The sequence below is a fragment of the Somniosus microcephalus genome, chromosome 9, assembly GCF_052327205.1.
Source record: "Somniosus microcephalus isolate GS21.2 chromosome 9, FLI_Smic_1.0, whole genome shotgun sequence".
NCBI lineage: Eukaryota > Metazoa > Chordata > Chondrichthyes > Squaliformes > Somniosidae > Somniosus > Somniosus microcephalus.
In genome coordinates this window covers 220,232,481-220,252,618 of record NC_140995.1, presented here as the reverse complement: position 1 = coordinate 220,252,618, position 20,138 = coordinate 220,232,481, and the positions used below count along the sequence as shown (strand labels likewise).

At 48.0% G+C, this 20,138-nt stretch overlaps 1 protein-coding gene across 6 annotated transcripts in view; it reads right to left on the bottom strand.

The window, feature by feature from the left end:
* Positions 1-20,138, bottom strand: part of LOC147113078 (uncharacterized) — a 157,873-nt gene that overhangs the window by 114,886 nt on the left and 22,849 nt on the right. For all 6 annotated transcript variants that reach the window (XM_085997924.1, XM_085997925.1, XM_085997927.1 and 3 more), the window contains exons 2-3: positions 18,108-18,186; positions 10,806-11,281 (exon numbers count right to left, since the gene is read on the bottom strand). In XM_085997924.1, the coding sequence (XP_085854050.1) occupies positions 10,806-11,281; positions 18,108-18,186 (555 nt within the window). The remainder of the gene's footprint in view (positions 1-10,805; positions 11,282-18,107; positions 18,187-20,138) is intronic.

Here is a 20,138-nt window from a genome sequence, read left to right as displayed (position 1 = left end):
TTCACGGATCCAGTGAACAGAGCATGGACAGGGTTCCCCAATCCAGTGAATAGAGGACGGACAGGGTTCACGGATCCAGTGAACAGAGGACGGACAGGGTTCCCCAATCCAGTGAACAGAGGATGGACAGGGTTCCCCAATCCAGTGAACAGAGGACGGACAGGGTTCCCAAATCCAGTGAACAGAGGATGGACAGGGTTCACTGATCCAGTGAACAGAGGATGGACAAGGTTCACTGATCCAGTGAACAGAGGATGGACAGGGTTCACTGATCCAGTGAACAGAGGACGGACAGGGTTCACGGATCCAGTGGACAGAGGACAGACAGGGTTCCCCGATCCAGTGAACAGAGGACGGACAGGGTTCACGGATCCAGTGAACAGAGGACGGACAGGGTTCCCCGATCCAGTGAACAGAGGATGGACAGGGTTCATGGATCCAGTGAACAGAGGACGGACAGGGTTCCCCGATCCAGTGAACAGAGGACGGACAGGATTCCCAGATCCAGTGAACAGAGGATGGACAGGGTTCACGGATCCAGTGAACGGACAGGATTCCCAGCTCCGGGCCCATGAACAGAGGTTGGACAGATCGCCATGCATGCGCGGTGGTTCCACTCAGCAGCATTCAAGTGCCTGCTGCAGTTTTAATCTTCATTAAAAGCTGACAGAACAGTCAGCTCTTTGTCAATGCTAAAATGTTCAAAAAACGAGTTCAAAAGGAGCCCACACTGTGAAGTGGGAGCAGTGCGTGACCCCTCCGATTCCAGGTGGAACCATTCCCGCAACATCCCACGGGCCACCAGTTTGGCGAGGTCACTCCCAGTTATATCGCAGTCAGCGTGATACATTATTCAATACAGAGTAAGCGCGGCATTAACTTACATTCCTCCCCATCTCTCCCCTTTTCACACTTGTTCTGTTGCTTTTTTCTAGACGTCAGTGCAAGTTTTACAGTCGCGGGTTCCGAACAACCACTCACATCGAGACTACATTCCTCGTGCAGCATCTCAGAGTGCTTTACGAGGGGAAAAGAATGACAGCAAGCAGGAAATGGGAAGGAGTGGTGCGACTGAAGGGACATTTGATTTTTAAAAGAAGGTGAGGTGGTTTTCCAGTGTTTCAACAGGGGAAAAAGAGATTTTCCTACATTAAAACAGTGACTACATTTCAAAATGTACTTCATTTGCTGTAAAGTTCTTTGGGACATCCGGAGATCATGAACATAGGAACAGGAGTCATAGGGGGAAAAATTTGGTTGGTTTGCGCCTCCCGTTAGCGCCTTAAGAGCTCTAATGGGGCGCAAAGCAACTAGCGCCTGGACGCAGCGATGCTTGCGCCGCTCGCGAAATTGAGCAGACATTTTGCAGCGGCACTAAACACTACCACCACGATCTCCTGCGCCCGCAGATCGTGACGTCAGTCGAGCGTGCAATGCCCCGGTAGCGCCCCGGACATTGAGTGGCGCCCCCTGCCTTACCGCCTGCCGCTAGCAACGACAGGTCGAGGGGAGCGTTTTGCAGTCGGGAAGGGACTGGGGGAGCGCTATTTAAAGGCGACCGCTTCCTGCCTTTTTTTGTCGGTGACATTTTTGCACCACGTATTCTGAGAGAGAGTGGCTTCTGGAGATATTCAACGCTGTGTTGAGGAGATTTGGGTACTGAGCAGCACTTTGTAGGTTCATTTTGATTTGACCTTCCTTGCATCAATTTAGAAGAGACTATGGGGGCTGCGCTCTGAGCTCTTTCCCTGGGCCTCTCCATTGTTCTTTCCAACAGATTTGATGTACAGGTCTCTCCAGGCCGAGGTTCAAGGCTGCAATGAGCAGGGTGTGGATGGAGAGCAAGGTCGATCCTCCCCTTTAAGAACTGGCCGACGCCAGTGTGTCTGTGTTCCATTGCTGACTGACATCACATGAGCTTTGCCAGCGCTCTGAGGTAGCACCTTAAGAGAGGTGTGTAGCGCCTGATTTAGCGCCTCAATCACCTCCAGGGGCGATAGAAACCAAGTTTGCAGTCGGAGGTGATAATTAGCACCAGGCGCTAAATTTTGCGCCCGGCCGATAATTGCGCCCCAAACGGGGCGATACCGAATTTCTACCCCGTAGAGTCATAACAGCACAGAAGGAATCCATTCGGCCCATCAAGTCCGTGCCGGAATAGGCCATTTAGCCCCTCAAGCCTGTTCTACCATTCAAAGAAATTATGACTGATCTGTATCTTAACTCCATGCACCTGCCTTGGCTCCTTATCATTTTATACCCTTGTCCAGCAAAAATCTATCGATCTCAGATTTAAAATTATGAATTGAGCTAGCATCTACTGCTTTCTGTGGGAGTGGAGGAGACCGCGCAACAATCACCAGGCAGGAGTGTTCCCTCCCAGTCGGGGAACACTTCAGCAGTCAAGGACATTCAGCCTCCGATCTTCGGGTAAGCATTCTCCAAGGTGGCCTTCGAGACACACGACAACGCAAAATCGTCGAGCAGAAACTGATAGCCAAGTTCCGCACCCATGAGGACGGCCTCAACCGAGATCTTGGGTTCATGTCACGCTACATGTAACTCCACCTGATGCAGGGTCATCCAGACTCGAGTCGACATTGGCTTGTTCTCTCTACACAGATGCGGCCGGACCTGCTGTGATTTCCAGCCAAAAAAAATGTTTTTTGTCTGTTTTTTTGTTTTTCATACAGACCCCAGCATCTGCAATATTTGACCCCTTGTGACCCCACCTCATTGTTCTTTGATGTAATGTTTCCCTGACTGACCTGTTTGGACACCATTCACACCTTTGACTGCTGTGATTATCTCTCTGCCGAGGTGTGATAAATGGCAGTTGGAAAGGTTACCTGTAAACATCTGACATGATTCTCTGACTATATAAGCTGTGTCTTTATGCATTTCTCCACTTCACCTGAAGAAGGAGCAGTGCTCCGAAAGCTTGTGATTTCAAATAAAGGTGTTGTGTGACTTCTTACATTTCTGTGGGAGAGTTCCGCACTTCCACCACCCTTTGCGTGCAGAGTTGTTTCCTAACTTTTCTCCTGACTGACCTGGCTCTGATTTGAAGGTTGTCCTAGACTCCCTCACCAGACGAAGTTTCTTTCTATCTACCCTATAAATTTCTTTCAAAATTCTAAAAACTTGAATCAAATCACCTCTTGGCAATACAAGCCTAGTTTATGTAATCTCTCCCCATAATCTAATCCTTGGAGTTCTGGTAACATTCTGGTGAATCTGTGCTGCTCTCCTTCCAAGGCCAATACATCCTGTCTAAGGTACGGTGCCCAGAATCGTACACAGTGCTCCAGATAGAATCTTACAGCACAGAAGGAGGCCATTGTGCCTGTGCCGGCTTTTTGAAAGTGCTCTCCAATTAGTCGCACTCCCCCACTTTTTCCCCATAGCCTTGCAAATGTTTCCTCTTCAAGTATTTATCCAATTCCATTTTGAAAGTTACTATTGAATCTGCTTCCACCACCCTTTCAGGCAGTGCAATCCAGATCGCAACAACTCGCTGTGTAAACAATGTTTTCCTCATCTCCCCTCTGGTTCTTTTGCCAATTATCTTAAATCTGTGTCCTCTGGTTACTGACCCTCCTGTCAATGGGAACAGTTTCTCCTTATTTACTCTATCAAAGCCCTTCTGGACTCATTAACCAGTGGTAATAGTTCTTCCCTAGTTATCTGATCAAAACCCTTCAGAGATTTGAATACATCTATCAGATTTCCTCTTAACCTCCACCCCCCCGTCACCCCACACTCCAATAAAAGAGCCCTGGGATTCAATATAGTGAACTTCACCTGCACCTGGACATCCTTTCCAAAATAAGGCACCCAAAACTGGACACAATGGGGTCGATTTTCAGTGTGCCGTGAGGCAGGCTTTTAGGCGTGCGGGGGGCAAAAATCCCGAATTCGGGGGTCCCGACACCATCCCACCCAAAACCTGCCTCCGCGTAAGTTTCAAAGGAGGCGGGTACCCGCCCCGCACTGAGACCTGCCGACCCGAGGCGGGAAGGGATTAGTGCCAATTAACTGCCTGTTAACAGGTAGTTAACAGGCAGTTTTTAGCCTAATCCCTATTTTGAAGGGTGTCGTGTGGGATTCCCGACGGCTCCAAACCACGCCAGGTTAGGGCCGTCGGGTTGAAGGACCTGGAGGGGTCGAGATGTCGGTGTTCAGGTGAGTAATGGGTGCATGAGTGCAAAGGTAAGTGTGTTTGGTGTGTCTAAAGTGTGTAAAGAAGTTTAAATGACCTGTACTTACCTTAGCAGCCTTCCTTCCTCTAGGCTTCGGGAGTCCATCATTCAGCCGGCACAGAAAGCAGAATGGCCGCAAGCTGTCAAAAGTGACAGCCTTCAGCTTTCAGTGCCGGCGTGATTTCTAACTGAGTCTGCGTAGAAGGACTCAGGTTAGAAGTAAGACTGTCAGTGTTTGACAGCTTCAAACAGCTGTGAAACACTGATATTTCATCTGTCAACACGTCTTGATAGATGAAATTTCAGTCTGTGACGTCACCTATTGCCGGGTGGCCCTTAATTGGCCTGCTGAGCCCGCTGGGCAGGCTCAACAAGGTCAATCAAGGGAAAATCACGTGGACTGGCCGCATCTCGATGGAGGCGGGACTAAAACCCGAAAGTTGTAGTCCCGCCTCCTTCCCGACTTCTGAATGAAAATCCAGCCCAATATTTTAACAACAGCTGAATAAAAGACAAGATGACATCATTGCTTTTGTACTCGACACCCCGTTTATAAAACCTAAAGATCCCAAATGCTTTTTAAAGCAGATTATTGTAGTGTATGTACTTTGCAGAAGGAACTATATTCTGCAGCCCCTGTATACTGCAGTACCAGTAGTGACCACCCCTGTATATAAGCCTGTGTAGTAACTTTGCATAGTTAGTTCCAGTTTGTCTCCACTCAGTAAAGACCTGTTATAACCAACTCCTGCAGTCCGTGTCTCAATTACACACGGACATAATAATTATCAATGCCCTTCCACTTTTAAAGCTCCAGTCCAGGACCAGAACATGCCAGTGCAGTACAGAGGGAAAAATGTCACCCTTCAAATGAGACGTTAAGCCAAGATCTGTCTACCTGACACGTTGGGATGTTTCTGGGAGACAAGTGGCTAAAACATATATTTGCGCACTTCTATTTTTTTTAAATCAATAGATTGTACACTCAACAGTCTGCAGTAGAAAGAGCTGCTGGCAGTCACATGTTTATCAGAGCTTGAGAACGAACTTGACCACATAATTCTCAAGGGTCCTACCAAATATTTTCAGGAGTCTAATGAGACCTTTCTGGCATCTCTGCGCTGTTGGCAGACAGTTCACAGGCTTTGCTGAAGTGAATATGTGCTGTTGTGCACCAAGGGACTCCAAGCTTAAAAGGGCTCTCTGTTGGAGCCATCCTAATCCCCGCCCTCCCGGGTCTTGTTAAAGAAAGCCTGAGTTTAACACCGAGGAGTCTCCAGACCCCTCACTTCCCCACCAGGTTAGCAGATACAAGCAGTGAGGGACAGGAGTCTGCTCTGGAATCTGACCTTTCACTGATTCGAGTTTTAAAAAACTTCTCGTTAAGGTCTGCTTCTTTATCATAGTCGCTGTCGCTATGGTTTCCAGTGGTTACGAGCAGACTCTGCCATTATTGAGGAGATTCCTCATCTGCAGCCTCACCATGGATCTCCCTTTCACCCTCCTACTGTCAGACCTACCAATCCTCACAAGCAGTATTGCACTCCAGTGCAGTGCTGAGGGAGTGCTGCACTGTCGGAGGTGCCGTCTTTTGGACGCGACGTTAAACCGAGGCCCTGTCTGCCCTCTCCAGTGGACGTAAAAGATCCCACAGCACTATTTTGAAGAAGAGCAGGGGAGTTCTCCCTGGTGTCCTGGCCAATATTAATCCCTCAACCAAAATCACTGTAATGAAATCTGTTTGTCTTGATCCTGTATTCGTTTTGCACTCATGTATATTACCCTCCCCCACTGTGTATAGTTTCACTTCCTCTTTCCCGACTAACCTGGGAGGTTCCAGGTCTTGGCTCTTGGCTCCGCCCCTGACTTCTCTTACATAAAGATCCCAGGATCTGTATGACTCATTCCTGTGAACCAGTCGGCGTGTTGAGATGTTAGCTCTGATCTTAGTGATTAAAAGCCAACTTGTTTAAGTCTATAACTTCTAGTTTTGTGATTATTGAAGGCCCATCAATTTTAATCACTAAAGAATACTAGGATGGATCGACTCCTAAAACCAGAGCGTCTGGACTTGGATCCACATTCTGCTGAGGCATCAAATCAATTTGGACACTGGCTCAAATGCTTCAAACTCTTCGCGGGGGCCTCATCCGCTAGCGAGGTAGATAAACTGAGTCTACTGACTACTCGCGTAAGTCATCGGATTTATTCGTTCATCCGGGACGCCACCTCTTACACGGAGGCCATCACTATCCTGAAGGCCCAATACCAGAGGCCGGTAAACGAGTGTACGCCAGACATCTGCTGGCTACACGCAGGCAGCGACCAGAGGAATCAATGGATGATTTCTTACAGGGCCTAAAGAACCTGGTCCGGGACTGTAACTGCAAGGCCGTGACGGCCAACGCGTACTCTGACGAATTGGTCCGCGATTCCTTCATCACGGGCCTCAAATCGAATTATATCCGGCAGAGACTGCTGGAGAAGGAGGTCCTGGACTTAAAAAAGGCAGTGGCCACTGCGCGATCGCTGGACGTGGCCCAGAAAAACTCTGACTCTTATTCTTCCGGCCATGCGGCCCTCACCGCCTCGTGCACGCCGAGGGGGCCGCCATCTTGGAATCAGCCATCTTCCCCATCCAGGTCTCAGACCAGCTCTACGCCGCCGGAGTCCCCACACAGAAGTTCACCCAGGAGTCCTACTACAGCGACAATGTCTCGAGGCCCGAAATGCTACTTCTGCGGCCAGGCCAAGCACCCCAGACAACGATGCCCAGCGAAGGATGCTACATGCTTCAAATGTAAGAAAAAGGGGCATTTTAGCAAAGTCTGCAGGGGGAATCCGATTTCCAACTCCGTCACCGCCTCGTGCGTGCTGTGCGGGCCGCCATCTTGGGATCCGCCATCTTTTCCCGACTCAACGGCCGCCCAGGGCCCAACAGTGGCTTCGATCACGGTGGATCAATCCAGGCCACACCCGTTGACCAAATCCATGATGGACATACAGGTAAACGGGAATTTAACAAAATGTTTAATTGACTGTGGGAGTACCGAGAGTTTTATCCACCCTAGCCTGGTACGGCGGCACTCATTAACGGTAACCCCTACACGGAGCAGAATTGCTATGGCTGCTAAGCCCCACACTTCGGACATTTTGGGCTACTGTGTGGTAACACTGACTGTAAAAGGCACGGACTACAAGGATTTTAAACTCCTCGTGATGCCAGAACTCTGTGTTAATGTAATCTTGGGCCTGGACTTCCAGTGCCACCACGAAAGTGTCACGCTAGCATATGGCGGGTCCCAGCCGCCACTCACAGTCTGTGGCCTATCAACCTTAAAAATCAGCCCGCCCTCTTTATTCGCTAATCTCGCTCCGAACTGTAGGCCCATAGCGACCAAAAGTAGACGGTACAGTCTGGAAGACAGACACTTTATCAAGGCGGAAGTGGACAGACTCCTGCGGGAAGGCATTATTGAATGCAGTACCAGCCCGTGGCGTGCCCAAGTAGTCATAGTTAAAAATAGCGAAAAGAAACGGATGGTAATTGACTACAGCCAGACTGTTAATATTTATACCCAGCTGGACGCCTACCCTTTACCCCGCATATCAGAAATGGTCAACCAGATTGCGCAATACCGAGTCTTCTCGACTATCGACCTCAAATCCGCGTATCACCAGCTCCCCATTAGAACGGAGGACCGCCCATACACCGCCTTCGAGGCGAACGGGTGCCTCTACCATTTTCTCAGAGTGCCCTTCGGAGTAACAAATGGGGTCTCGGTCTTCCAACGTGAGATGGACCGCATGGTTGACGAGAATAAACTACAAGCTACCTACCCCTATCTGGACAATGTCACTATCTGCGGGCACAACCAGCAAGACCACGATCTAAATCTTGCGAGATTTTTTAAAACTGCCCTAAAGCTGAATCTAACCTACAACGAAGACAAATGTGTCTTCAACACAACCCGTCTCTGTATCCTCAGCTGTGTGGTGGAAGATGGGGTAATTGGACCGGACCCTGACCGATTACGCCCCCTAAAGGAACTGCCCCTGCCACACAATCCCAAAGCTTTAAAAAGGTGCCTGGGATTTTTTTCGTATTATGCCCAATGGGTGCCCAATTACTCTGATAAGGCCCGACCCCTCATTAAATCGACGTCCTTCCCACTATCAGCTGAAGCTCGGGAGGCTTTCACCAGTGTTAAACAGGACATTGAAAGGGCTGCAGTGTGTGCAGTGGATGAATGCATTCCCTTTCAAGTTGAAAGCGATGCGTCAGACTTTGCCTTAGCTGCGACCCTCAATCAGGCTGGGAGACCTGTGGCCTTCTTCTCCCGAACCCTTCAGGGACCTGAAATCAGGCACTCTTCTGTCGAGAAGGAGGCACAGGCTATAGTGGAGGCAGTGCGGCACTGGAGACACTACCTAGCCGGCAAACGTTTCACCCTGCTCACCGACCAGCGGTCGGTGGCTTTCATGTTTAATAACAAACAAAGGGGAAAAATCAAGAATGACAAAATACTCAGGTGGAGGATCAAACTATCCACGTTCGACTATGATATTATGTACAGGCCGGGAGCCCTTAATGAACCCCCAGACGCCCTATCGCGGGGAATGTGTGCCAGCATTCATACGGACAAATTACAGGGTCTCCACAACGACCTCTGTCACCCAGGGGTCACCCGACTATACCATTTTATAAAGTCCCGCAATCTGCCCCACTCCATCGAGGAGGTCAGGGCAATGACCAGAGCCTGCCGCATCGGTGCAGAATGCAAGCCTCGTTTCTACAGGCCTGACCGTGCACACCTTATCAAAGCCACACGGCCATTCGAGCGCCTAAGTCTGGACTTCAAGGGACCCCTTTCCTCTGCCGACCGTAACGTATACTTCCTCAATATCATTGATGAATATTCCCGCTTCCCCTTCGCCATTCCCTGCCCAGACATGACCAGTGCCACGGTCATCAAGTGTCTCTGTAATCTATTCTGCATGTTTGGCATGCCGAACTACATACACAGCGATAGGGGGACGTCATTCATGAGTGACGAGCTGCGCCAGTTCTTCCTCTCGAAGGGGATAGCCACTAGCAGAACCACTAGCTATAACCCCCGGGGTAATGGCAAGTGGAAAGGGAGAATGCTACTGTTTGGAAGGCTGTCACGTTAGCCTTAAAGTCAAAAGGCCTTCCGACCTCCCGCTGGCAGGAAGTCCTCCCAGACGTGCTCCACTCCATAAGGTCTCTGTTATGTACTGCCACTAACGCTACCCCTCACGAAAAGATGTTCGTTTTCCCCCGGAAATCCATCTCGGGCATATCTCTACCCGCGTGGCTGACGTCTCCGGGGACAGTACTATTGCGGAAGCACATGAGAGGCCATAAAACGGACCCCCTTGTGGAAAAGGTACAGCTCCTCCATGCAAACCCTCAGTACGCCAATATCGAATACTCTGACGGGCGAGAGGACACTGTTTCCATAAAAGACCTCGCTCCCTCGGGGAGCGGAGAGAACAATGGGAGACTACCCGATGAAGACCTACACTACAAAGAGACAGGACGCCCAGAGGTATCAATACCCAACTTTAACCTGGAGGTCACTGCAGATAACCTGGAAGACACTGCGGAGGCCCGGACAGCGGAGGAACCAGAATCCACTCCAACCGACTTTGCGCCAATCACTGAGAACTGCAAAACCTCCTGACAGACTCACTTATACCAACTTTTAAGAAACATCACCCCGATGGACTAAATCTATAGAAGGGGTGAATGTAATGAAATCTGTTTGTCTTGATCCTGTATTCGTTTTGCACTCATGTATATTACCCTCCCCCACTGTGTATAGTTTCACTTCCTCTTTCCCGACCAACCTGGGAGGTTCCAGGTCTTGGCTCTTGGCTCCGCCCCTGACTTCTCTTACATAAAGATCCCAGGATCTGTATGACTCATTCCTGTGAACCAGTCGGCGTGTTGAGATGTTAGCTCTGATCTTAGTGATTAAAAGCCAACTTGTTTAAGTCTATAACTTCTAGTTTTGTGGTTATTGAAGGCCCATCAATCACTAAAACAGATTATCTGGTCATTATCACATTGCTGTTTGCGGGACCTTGCTGTGCGCAAATTGGCGGCCGCGTTTCCTACATTTCAACAGCGACTGCACTTCTTAAGTAATTCATTGGCTGTAAAGTGTTTTGGGGCATCTTGAGGTTGTGAAAGACGCTTTATAAATGCAAGTCTTTCTTTCTTTTACCTGCCTTTGGAATCTGTATTAAATTAGGTCCAGCTGTCCCGAGGAGCTGTATACATTGGGCAATCCTGTCCTGAGGAGCTGGACTAAACTGAGTCCCTAACCCGAGCAGCTCTTTAACATTGGGCCTATTGAGCCTCAAGAGCTATATAACACCCCAAGGAGCTGGAGCTTAGGAGTTGTTTCACATTGGGCCTACTTGTAATGCAGATCCTCAGAAGATCAGGCCCTCATGTAACAGGAGCTGGATTACATCAGGTCTCCCTGTCCTCAGGGACTGTATTATGATTTTTTTTTAAACTGTGGAAGCAATACCCATTTAAGTTAGGTTCACGGTCAACTTTGCACCAACCTGTTGCATTTTTTCCAAGTCCAGGCTTGGTCTGCTGAAGTCATCGCCCTGGCCCTGCCTGTGCCTTTTGCACGGGGTGGCCTGGTCAACGGAGGTGCCGACACTCGCCAGTATAATCTGTCCTGAGGGTCTCCGAACCAAGGGATGGAGTCTCTTGGGAGGGGAGGCACTGAATGGCACGGGGCTGCTGCTGCGGCCGTACTTCTGTTCGGCCTGTTGTACGGGCTTGAAGGACATGCCGCACAAGTCTTTGACCTCTTCGTCACTAGAGGATGTGCTGTCGCTATAGCAACTGAGTCTGTTCACCTGAGACCACTTGCGCTTCTCCCCTCCAAATTCTCTGTTGATGCGTTCCAGCTCCTCCTCGGAGCTATCGCAGTCCAGGGGGTCAAATATTGTCCGTACTTGGCAGAGGTTCTCCTGGTTTTGTAGATGGCTTGGAGCCAATGGTGACAAATGGCAATTCCTTTGACTTTCTGTGATAAGTTTAGAAAAACAAGGTTCCATTTTATTTTCTACAGCTTATCGTTTTACATCAACTAGCACCCCTATCTTTTTTTAAAAATCAATCACAGAATGATACAGCTCAGAAGGACGCCATTCAGCTCATATAAGAACATAAGAACATAAGAAGTAGGAGCAGGAGTAGGCCATACGGCACCTCGGGCCTGCTCCGCCATTCAATAGGATCATGGCTGATCCGAACCTAGACTCACGTCCACTTCCCTGCCCGCTCCCCGTAACCCCTAATTCCCTTATCAGCTAGGAAACTGTCTATCTCCGTTTTTAATTTATTTAATGTCGCAGCTTCCACAGCTCTCTGAGGTAGCAAATTCCACAGATTCACCACCCTCTGAGTGAAGAAGTTTCTCCTCATCTCAGTTTTGAAACGGCAGCCCCTTATTCTAAGATTATGCCCCCTAGTTCTAGTCTCACCCATCAGTGGAAACATCCTCCCCGCATCCACCCGATCAAGCCCCCTCACAATCTTATATGTTTCGATAAGATCGCCTCTCATTCTTCTGAATTCCAATGAGTAGAGGCCTGTGCCGGCTAAAGCAATGTGGTGCCGTGACTCGGATACGAAGTGAGGTTGCTGCATAAATCGTACACTTAACAGTCTGCAGTAAATGTTTACCACAGCTTGAGAAAGAACTTGGTCACATCATTTACAAGAGTCCTACCAAACATTTTCAGGAGTCTAATGGGACCTTTCTATTTAGTACATTTACAGTAACTACTGAATTATAGCTGAAAATTCACTCATTGAAAATCCAAACTCATCGCAGTGACTCCGACTTCAACCCGTTCTTTCGCAACACGATAGAGCTCCCGACTTCCCTCACTCTCCCCCCAACAATCCTGCATCCTTCAAACCCCGAGTTTGGCATCATCTAAACACTACACCTTGATTTTCCTGGCTGTCTCTCCTACTCATTCCAACCTTGGCAACACTTTGCACAATGGACTTGGCACCTTCACCAAGGTTTCTCGATTAAAAAATAACATCCAGAGCTCGACAGCTCATGTAGGTCACAGGATTGGCATTTGTACACATGTAGTGCACAGTGTAAAAGATCACAAGTTACTCATATTTGGTACTTTAAAGCGCTTGTGTTCATCAAGCGCCTTATAGTTGGGTGAGTATTAGAGTTTTATTCTCTCTAACTTTACTAGATAAACTAATTATATATATATACAAAGGTCAGAGGAGAAGTGAAAAGGAAAATAAGAGGGGGAAAGAGAGAGTATGAGAATAGATTGACAGCTAACATAAAAGGGAATTCAAAATCTTCTATAGACATATATAAATAATAAACGGGTAGTAAGAGGAGGGGTGGGGCTGATTAGGGACCAAAGAGGAGACCTACACATGGAGGCAGAGGGCATGGCTGAGGTACTAAATGAGTATTTGTATCTGTCTTTACCAAGGAAGAAGATGCTGCCAAAGTCATAGTGAAAGAGGAGGTAGTGGAGATACTGGATGAGATCAAAATTGATAAAGAGGAGGCACTAGAAAGGCTGTCTGTACTTAAAGTAGATAAGTCACCAGGACCAGATGGGATGCATCCTCGGATGCTGAGGGAAGTGAAGGAATAAATCGCAGAGGTACTGGCCATAGTCTTCCAATCCTCCTTAGATATGGGGCTGGTGCCAGAGGACTGGAGAATTGCAAATGTTATACCTTTGTTCAGAAACGGGTGTAAAGATAAACCCAGCAACTACAGGCCAGTCAGTTTAGCCTCGATAGTGGGGAAGCTTTTGGAAACAATAATCAAAGACAAAGTTAACAGTCACTTGGACAAGTGTGGATTAATGAAGAAAAGCCAGCACGGATTTGTTAAAGGCAGATCATGTTTATCTAACTTGATCGAGTTCTTTGATGAGGTAACAGAGAGGGTTGATGAAGGCAATGCGGTTGACGTGGTGTACATGGACTTCCAAAAGGCGTTTGACAAAGTGCCACATAATAGGCTTGCCAGGAAAGTTGAAGCCCATGGAATAAAAGGGACAGTGGCAGCATGGATATGAAATTGGCTAAGTGACAGGAAACAGAGAGTAGTGGTGAACGGTTGTTTTTCAGACTGGAAGAAGGTATAGAGTGGTGTCCCCCAGGGGTCGGTACTAGGACCACTGTTTTACTGGATGTACATTAATGGCCCAGAACTTCGGGTCTCCACGGGTGAGTATGCACAGGTTACTCACCCGTAGGCCCAATGGAAGTGCCGGTTTCCTGCATGCACTGCGCATGCACGAGAAACCGGCACTTCCGTTCTACCGAACGAAGGGGTTCAGAGTTCAAACGCGTGCGCAGGAGAGGCTGCGTGTGCGCATCGAACTTACATTTTTTTTGCAGGTTTTCCCGAGAAGGTAAGTCTCCAGAAGTTACACATATAAAAAGCAGGCGTAAGGCCTGCTTTTTACAAGGTAAGTGGTGAATTAATTAAAATTAAAACATTTTTTCCACAGGTTTATTATTTTTAAATACTTTAAAGCAAGGTAAGTTTATTTTTAGCCCTGTTAGAAAATAAAATTATTTTTTTCAAAAATTTAAATTATTGTTTAAAATAGTTATTTCATGTCATTTATAGTTTATTTAAAAAATGTGATTTAAAAAAAAATTTATTTGAAGATTTAGTGATGTTTTGGGGCCCGTAGTATTTATAAGTTTTGACAAACTTATAAATGGGCATTCCCTGCTCCGATTGGCTCTCCATGGCCCACGTGATCCCAGGGGATGCATCGAACTAACTGCGCGTCGGCAGTTGGAGCAGGCCCAGGATCGGAATCTCACGCGGGCCCACAGCTCAACAGCCGGCGCACTAGGTAAGTGCAGGTCGGGGGCTTACACCCGCGGGAAGCCCCCGACCCGAATTTCTGGGCCATTAATGACTTGGACTTGGGTGTACAGGGCACAATTTCAAAATTTGCAGATAACATAAAACTTGGAAGTATAGTGAACAGTAATAGACTTCAAGAAGACATAGACAGGCTGGTGAAATGGGTGGACACGTGGCAGATGAAATTTAACGCAGAAAAGTGCGAAGTGTTACATTTTGGTAGGATGAACGAGGAGAGGCAATATAAACTAAAGGGTACAATAATAAAGGGGGTGCATAAACAGAGAGATCTGGGGGTATATGTGCACAAATCGTTGAAGGTGGCAGGGCAGGTTGAGAAAGCGGTTAAAAAGCATACAAGATCCTGGGCTTCATAAATAGAGGCATAGAGTACAAAAGCAAGGAAATTATGATGAACCTTTATAAAACACTGGTTCGGCCTCAACTAGAGTATTGTGTCCAATTCTGGGCACCGCACTTTAGGAAGGATGTGAAGGCTTTAGAGAGGGTACAGAAAAGATTTACAAGAATGGTTCCGGGGATGAGGGACTTCAGTTATGTGGATAGATGGAGAAGCTGGGGTTGTTCATCTTTGAGCAGAGAAGATTGAGAGGAGATTTGATAGAGGTGTTCAAAATCATGAGGAATCCAGACAAAGTAAATAGAGATAAACTGCTCCCATTGGTGGAAGGGTCGAGAACCAGAGGGCACAGATTTAAGGTGATTGGCAGAAGAACCAAAGGCGACATGAGGAAAACTTTCTTACGCAGCGAGTGGTTAGGATCTGGAATGCACTGCCTGAAAGGGTGGTGGAGGCAGATTCAATCGTGGCTTTCAAAAGGGAATTGGATAAGTACCTGAAGGAAATAAATTTGCAGGGCTACGGGGAAAGGGCAGGGGGGGTGGGACTAGCTGAAGTGCCCTTGCAGAAAGCCGGCACGGGCTCGACGGGCCAAATGGTCTCCTTCTGTGCTTTAACCATTCTATGATTCTACCAGGATAACAACAATAACTTGTATTGATATAGCGCCTTTAATGTAGTAAAACGTCCCAAGGATAATTATCAAACAAAGTTTGGCACTAAGCCACATAAGGAGAAATTAGGGCAGGTGACCAAAATCTTGGTCAAAGAGGTAGGTATTAAGGAGCATCTTAAAGGAGGAGAGAGAGGTAGAGAGGCGGAGAGGTTTAGGGAGGGAATTCCAGAGCTAAGGGCCCAGGCAGCTGAATGCTCAGTCACCAATGGTGGAGCAAAGGAAATCGGGGATACACAAGAGGCCAGAGCTGTACTGTATACGTACACTGTAAAACAGCTATAAGCTGTATATATCTACCACAACAGAGTTGCAAGGAGCCAGTGGAGTGAGAAGGCAAGTGAGTAACTGCAGCAAGTTTGGCCTGAACTGGAGTAGGAACATAGGAACAGGAGTGGGCCATTCAGCCTCTCAAGTCTGTTCCGCCATTCAATTAGATCACGGCTGATCTGTATCTTAACTCCATTTACCCACATTGGTTCCATATCCCTTAATAACCTTGCCCAACAAAAATCTATCAACCTCAGTTTTGAAATTTCCAATTGACCTCTCGCCTCAACAGCTTTCTGGGGGAGAGAGTTGCAGATTTCCAAAACCCTTTGTGTGCAGAAGTGCTTCCTGACATCACTCCTGTACAGACTAGCTCTAATTTTAAGGTTATACCCACTTGTTCTGGACTGCCCCACCAGGAGAAATAGTCCCTCTCTATCTACCTTTTCTCCTTTAGTCTTCTTAAACACTCAATTAGATCAACCCTTAATCTTCTATACTCAAGGGAATACAAACCTAGTAAGAGGGTAAATATTAAATTATAAATCTTGACTAGTTAACTGTTGAGTGGTCCTGTTTGGCTGACAAGGAGTCTGGCCTGAACTGAAGGAAGAAAGCAACTGAGTGAATACAGAGTTTGGTCTGAATGGAGCTCAGCACTGAAGTGTAGCCGGCTCGAAACTTCTTTCAGTTATTCGGGTTTCTTGGTCTTTTGTGTCCGTTTATCGCAGCAGGACGGCAGCAACGAGTGTGGTGTGGAAACTGCCCGAGGCGGGACTTTCCGGAAACCGAGTGTCCCAAGACAGCCACGGCTGTCCAAAGTGCCCCGAGCTGGACTCGCTCGGGTTCAAAGTTACTGAGCCGGAGAACCATCTGGAGATCTTCTGCTGTACACAGGAGGAGGAAGGGTTCCTGAGGGGGTGCACGTTACAGGAGGCAATCACCCCACAGCTAGAGAGGGAAGTAGTGAGGCAGAAGGAGCATCCTAAAGGAGGAGAGAGGAGAAGGGGTTTCAGGGAGGGAATTCCAGAGCTTAGGGTCTCGGCAGCTGAAGGCACGGCCGCCAATGGCAGAGCAAAGGAGATCAGGGGCCAGAATTGGAGGACCCACCCCTCCACCCCGCCCTGCCACACACTCAAATGTCAGCTGGGCTGATTCCAATAGACACTTGAGGGGGGGGGGGCAATTTGAAAACAGTTATTGCCAGGTGCTAGTGGAAACAGGCCTACTGCTAAATTATATACAGCGATCATAACCTGAGGGGGAGGCGGGTAAAATATCTGAGGGTGGTCAATGAGGGCGACACTGAGGTACCAATATACAGTGCCGAGTATATAGGGCGTGAAGAATTCTCTGATGAGATCCCATTCACAATGTCGGGCATTAGGTTACATTTCAGTGAATACGTTTCCTCCTGTTAAGTAATGTTCCCTAGGTTACTAAAACTTACTAAGTGGTTACCTGGTTACGGTGACCAACGGCAACCTCAATGCCAGGTGAGGTGTGTTTCTCTTGCGGTTTGCAGGTATGCTGGTGATGGGGGGTTGGGGGGGAGGGGGGGGCAACTTTAAAGTTTAGAAGTAAAAGCACAAACTCCGTGTGATCTCAAGTGGGTCATTGGCCGGGGGATTGAATATTAGCCGAGGGAGGGGGAGGGGACGGAGAGGGAGGGGGAGGGGACGGAGAGGGAGGGAGGAAAAAATCATCCATGGTTCCCGCTCAGTGACCAATGAGTCCAAATAGAAATAACAACAGAAAATGCTGGAAAAACTCAGCAGGGCAGGAAACATCCGCGGAGAGAGAAATCGAGTCAACGTTTCAGGTCGAAACCCTTCGTCAGGACTGAAAAAGCACAGGAAATGAAACAGATTAAAAGGCCAGTTTGGGGGCTGGGAAATGGGGATGAGAGAACAAAAGAGAAGTGGAGACATTGAGGTATTCAAAACCAGACGAGATGGTGATAGGACTAGTGGAGAGACAAAAGACGGCTCTAGATTAGGTGTGAAATGCGCTGGCAGAATGAGAGACAGCTGCCATGTGGGAGAGAAAAAAAGGGGGAAGGGCCAAAAACAAAGGTGTGGATAAAAAATATATGTAAAAATGTAATAGGGGCCGAGGTTATGATCTGAAATTGTTGAACTCGATATTGAGTCCGGAAGGCTGTAAAGTGCCTAATCGGAAGATGAGTCCAAATAGAAGGCGTGCAAGTGTGATGAAGGCCAGCATTAGGTTGCTGTGACACACTCTGTGATCGAATAGCGCGACGCGGACTGCCTACCCTCACACATTAGTAATTGCCACTTGAGTTAGCTGCCAGAGGGCCCACCAGTGCCCATAGAAGTGTTGTTGTCTATTTTCTAACAATAGAAACGTGGGATTGGAGGACCTGTAAGTCAAAAGATCCTTAAAAAAGCATTTTGCCCCAATGTGGCCGAGTGGGTCTGGGGTCAAAGGGTGGCCTAGGGTCAAAGGTTAAAGGGTCATCGAATGCACGAACAGATCCCCCATATCACGCCCATTTTCAAATCCGCTTATAGGTTTTAAGCCATTTAGCTGACGCTAAACGTATTGTAGATTTAGATGCGCCCCTGCACAATTAATTCCAGTTTAACTGAGCACGGTGAACGGCGGAGGATGGCCAGCCCTTCGCTCCCTACCTTGATCGATCAGCGCCAGTTCCCGATTCTCCCCTTCCGAGTCGTCGCTGTCGTCCTCATCACTCGGCGAGTAGGATATCTACGGAGACAAGTCGGAAGACGGGGCACGTTACTGAAAAGGGAAAAAAGGAGCAGGTCGAGCGAACAGGAGATCGGAGGCATGGAGCGGTAGGAATGGCGCCATCGAGTGAACAAGAAGGGGGCGTGTAGGGTTGCCAACTGATTGGGTGCATTTCTGGAGGTTTTGTCACGTGACCCCCTCGTACCCCCTCACGCTTCCACCATCAATCGCTTAAAAAGTCCATCCACCCTTACAGTTTACCACCTTCCCCCGGCAATTGGAAGCCAACCAGACTCTTCATTACCCGCTTGAATGATTCTTGACTACCAGCCAAACAGTCTTTTTGTCCCTCTCCAATGTTTTTTATTAACTAATAAATGAAAGTGTTCAAAGAAAATGAAAGAAAAACACTTGTTCTTAAAAAAAATCCTGATGATTTTTCTCCCAGGTTTCTTGCAGCAGGGTCCAGGAGATGAATCTTTCATTCCCGGAGACTCCAGGGCAATCCTGGAGAGTTGGCAACCCTACGGGCAAGCAAGCGGTGCCAGCCCAAGGCCAGCCCATCGTCTCCAGTGCTCCGCCCCATCCAGACTGATTTATCATAATCCAAGCACCCACACTCATGCAAAATTCATTTACTGAAGAAATGTTATTAAAAAGCATAAAAAGACATCTTTTACCTACTACAGATTAGCAGAGCCATGCTAATGAATCTCCTCCCCATTAATAATGTGGCCAAACAGACTGTCTTTTCCCCGGGTCAGGAGATCGACCTAGGTGCGCTGCTCTCCCACATTTTCGCCCTGAACTAACTTGGGCCTTCTTGTGGACCAGGTCCAAAACTTTTAAACCACATCCTGCATGTGTGCGATTCCCTCAAGCTGTCACCGGGGATACTTGCTGCTCCACCTATACACACCTCACACACAGACTGAGTCACTGAACCGGCATCATTCCTCCTGGGCATGCTGAACTGACATAATTCCTCCTGGTCATTCAACTCCTTGCAGTTTTAAAAAAATTAATTCTCGGGATGTGGGCAAGGCCAGCATTTATTGCCCATCCCTAATTGCCCTTGAGAAGGTGGTGTTGAGCCGCCTTCTTGAACCGCTGCAGTCCGTGTGGTGAAGGTGCTCCCACAGCGCTGTTAGTTCGGGAGTTTCTGAATTTTGACCCAGCAACGGTGAAGGATCGGCGATATATTTCCAAGTCGGGATGGTGTGTGACTCGGAGGGGAACCTGGAGGTGGTGGTGTTCCCATGCGCCTGCTGCCCTTGTCCTTCTGGGTGATGGAGGTCCCGGGTTTGGGAGGTGCTGAGTGCGTGGGGTGTTGCTGGCACAGAACGGATCTACATAACAACAGTCACTGTATTTCAAAAATTCACTGTGTGAAGCAGTTTGGAACGCTTCAACAATCCTAATGAGATTTTTTAACCCTACTGACAGATCCCAGCAGCTTATTTTAAACATTTAAATCGCTCTTCGAGTAACGAACGTTGTCCTGACGCCCAGTTTAAATTTACCTTTCACTAATTTTAACTCGGCTTATAAGTAAGATCCTGGATTTACCTTAGAATCATAGAATCATAGAATGGTTACAGCACGAAAAAGGCCATTCGGCCCATCGAGCCCATGCCAACTCTCAGCTAGTCCCACTCCCCTGCCCTTTCCCCGTAGCCCTGCAATTTTTTTCCCTTCAGATTCTTATCCAACTCCCTTTTGAAAGATAAGATTGAGGCTGCTTCCACCACCCTTTCAGGCAGCGCATTCCAGATCTTAACCACTCGCTGTGTAAAAAAGTTTTTTCTTACATCACCTTTGGTTCTTTTGCCAATCACCTTAAATCGGTGTCCTCTGGTTCTCGACCCTTCTGCCAATGGAAACAGTTTCTCTCTATCTACTCTGTCCAGACCCCTCATGATTTTGAACACCTCGATCAAATCTCCTCTCAATCTTCTCTGCCCCAAGGA